The following is a 3,297-nucleotide window of genomic DNA, read 5'->3' as shown; positions in this document are numbered from 1 at the left end:
TAATATTTAGTCTTTTATTGAAAACTAACCCATAGGGTTCAGATATAAAAAACATAACTTCTAATACAAAATAAAATAAGCAATACCTCATACAAAAATCACAGAAGATTCGATATGAAAAAATTGCTGGGAAATTAAAGATAACATTCAAGAACGGTGCATTTCCTGATCTGGCGAAATAACATAAGCACCCCAATTTTGGCACGTTTAGTGTCAAGATATCGCTTGGCCCACTAAAAATAGGAAAGTCCACAATCCAAAAAAAACCCCCACAGTGCCTCAGTGGAACTTTCGTGATGTACAGATCACACAGGAGGAAGCAACACAAAAGTGGAAGACAAAATAATAATACGGAAGGAGTAGTCTCTTTAGGCAGTCAGGAAGCCAACTGCATCCAAACGAAAGTGCATTAGAGAAGAAACAGCTTTAATAAGAATAAACACTGATCCATATCAAAATCAAACACTTCCTCAAATAAAGTCTCCTACAACATAGGATTTCTACAGAATGATTCAGAACAGCTGCAGAACTAAAAGCTTGGAAGTTGTTTTGTGCCCCCCCCTTTTTTTTTTTTTAAGGAATGTCTCAGAGTAAGGCAAGTATAAGCCTTGGTTCAGCAGGAATCTCAAGCTAAAGATGGGCAGCTTGTAACAGTGAAACGAAACACGGCAAACAGTGTGCTCGTTCAGTCCCTGAAAGTTCACCACAACACGCTCGGAAAGCTTCACTTGAGCATCGTGACAGCACAGACATGGAAAACCCGGAGCGCTGGACCCTCTTCGTCCGACTCTCGCCTCTCTGCCGGCATTTTAACTCATCCTCAGCTTCGGGAAAGCTTCAACAGTTCCGGAATGGTCAGAAGAAGTGAGACTGGCATCTGGTTTTGGGATGCTGTTCAATACACTGGAAGCATGCGGGTGTTGCCGTTGTACTCTTCCTCCACCTGTAAACGTTAAATTTGCATTAGAACGTTTGGTTTTCGGAAACAAACATGACAGCTGCAACGCTAGCTGGTGTGAAATTGTGCAGCAGATCCGAGACTCACCTCAGAGTATGGTGGAAGTGGAGGGAAGGGGAATTGTGAACTGTTCATGAAGATAGGACTGTCCCCTCCATCGTAGTCGTCCAACAGTGGCGTGAGTGGCTGGTCAAGGCGGACGTCGCGTGTCACGTCGCAGTAGCTGGGTGGACACGAGGACGGCATTCGCAGGGACACCCAGCTGGCAGACGCCGTGCTTTCTTGGCTGCTCATGCTGTTGCTGCGGCTGTTCATCCCACTGTAGGGCACGGTCCCGATGACCAGGGGCAGCTCCAGGACCAGCTTCTCACTACCAGGAATGTGCATGTAGATCTGAAAACATAAGAATTGATCATTTAGCGTGCTAACTTACACATAAAGCAAGCAATCATTTCCACCCTGGTGGTTTCTTTGCTGTATCAAATTCTAACACTTACCATGAGCGCGTATTCCACGCGCATGATGCCACAACCCAGAATGGAGGGTTTGATTTTGGGCACACGGATGGACTTCCCAAGCCATGCGTCACACATCCCTGAGATGATGTGATTCCCACGAACCGAGGAAAGCTTCTGTCGGAACACTTTGGTGTGCCCGTTGGCTTGGTAGGTCTGTTTGGCTACAATGGCGGCTTTGGGCACGACGATGCGAGAGCAGGTGTTCTCAAACTTGGCATCGATGAAGATTTCTTCACCTTCGCAGAAACCACGTCTGTCAATCTTAGCGTTCAGGGACACCTGGCCATCAGGGATGAACATGCAGGTGACCTTTTTCTCCTTCATGCCGCCTGCAGGAGACTAAAAACATCGGGACGACAGACAGTTAAGCATTCCAAGCTACACGACAGGATACGTACGATACTAAAAACAAAAACACAATGCACATGCTATTACGAGTTCAAAAAAAAAATATCTCCAATTCTCACCAGCAAGTCCGGCGTGTTCACATCCAGCGGCTCTTCAACCTCGAAGTTTTTCTTGCACTCCAGCGCAGGTTGAGACGGCCTCTCCATCAAGGCTTTGACGTAGTACTGTACGCTGCCAAACTTTCCTTCGTACGAAGACACGAGCTGCCTGATGGTACGAAAAACAGCAAGTTAGTACAGACAAGCGAGTACGTTGGGTCACATCTCCAAAACACCTGAATGATGCTCACCCTTGCTGTGGAAGCTCAAAGCCAAAGGTGTATTCGTATTTGTTTCCAGGCCTGAGGATAACCGAACCATCAGTATCTGTAGAGAAGATGAAGATATTGTCAAAATATGTATTTAAAAAAAACCCCACACATTTATTTATCTAGAAGTTTTCTAAAGACTTAAATTTATCTAGAAGAAGTTCTCTCTCTCTTTTTTAATTCTATTCTCTGTTTATCCTATAAAATGATGCTACTGGAATTTTAATTCCCCCTGAGGGAACCCTAAAGTTCTATCCTAAACTAAAACTAGTGCCTAGAACACGACTCGAGTCTAATCCTGGGATATTGATTATGGACATTATGAGAATTATGCATTTTTAGACAGCAGAAGCTTGTGTGTGTGTGTGTGTGTGTGTATTAGCTGCATCAATCAGACTGTTTAGGATGCTAGTGTTGCTAACGCGTGCTAGCTAGCTAGCGTGCATTGGTAGCCATGGCAACGCACATGCATGCTAGGTCTTACCTGCAGGGTGGTCGTCCAGATGAACCACTTCCTCATACTTCAGGTAGTCGATTTCTTGCCGACATCTTTGTTTACCCTTAGCGTAATCCACTTTGGCGCAACCGATACCGAGCACTTTCATCACCGAGACCCGTGTAGCCTCATTCACCTCGACCACGATCTTTCCGGCCACTTTGTCCCCGCTGCAGTAAAAAGCCTTGGACGGATCACTGAACTCGATCTGGAAGACCTTCACCCTTTTCGTCATCGCAACCATATTTGCGTTGTTTTATAACTCGCTAAATATAGATATGAAGCTCTGGTATTAGTTAACTAGAACGCTGCTGCTGCTATTATTATTTAATTATTATTATTTTTTTAATTCCCCCTCAAAGCCGCTACTATCCTGACTCGAGCTTTGTTGCGGGCTGATGTTGCAGCCGAGCCTTTTATAGTGCTGCACCGCCTCCACTCAGCGCCGCTTGTTTACCGCGCCGTGTTCATGAACGAGCTCTGTGCTCAGTGTGTGCACAGCACGTGCACACCGCTCCCATTGGCTGAGACGCTTTGTTTGCGTCGCGTCCAGCCAATCGGCGCTCACAAGCGGCGCGTGAACACCTCGTGCACCACGACGCCGGAGCGA

At 46.0% G+C, this 3,297-nt stretch overlaps 1 protein-coding gene across 1 annotated transcript; it reads right to left on the bottom strand.

The window, feature by feature from the left end:
- On the bottom strand, nt 1-3,092 carry txnipa (thioredoxin interacting protein a). Its single transcript, XM_060904515.1, has 6 exons — nt 2,676-3,092; nt 2,174-2,249; nt 1,944-2,091; nt 1,456-1,815; nt 1,046-1,351; nt 1-943 (listed from the first exon to the last, which is right to left on the bottom strand). Exons 1-6 carry the CDS (start codon nt 2,929-2,931, stop codon nt 896-898), a joined length of 1,194 nt encoding a protein of 397 aa, XP_060760498.1. The 5' UTR covers nt 2,932-3,092; the 3' UTR covers nt 1-895.
- Nucleotides 3,093-3,297: the final 205 nt, after the last annotated feature.

The sequence above is a fragment of the Neoarius graeffei genome, chromosome 22 (genome assembly GCF_027579695.1).
Source record: "Neoarius graeffei isolate fNeoGra1 chromosome 22, fNeoGra1.pri, whole genome shotgun sequence".
Taxonomy (NCBI): Eukaryota; Metazoa; Chordata; class Actinopteri; order Siluriformes; family Ariidae; genus Neoarius; species Neoarius graeffei.
This window is presented reverse-complemented; position numbering and strand designations above follow the sequence as displayed.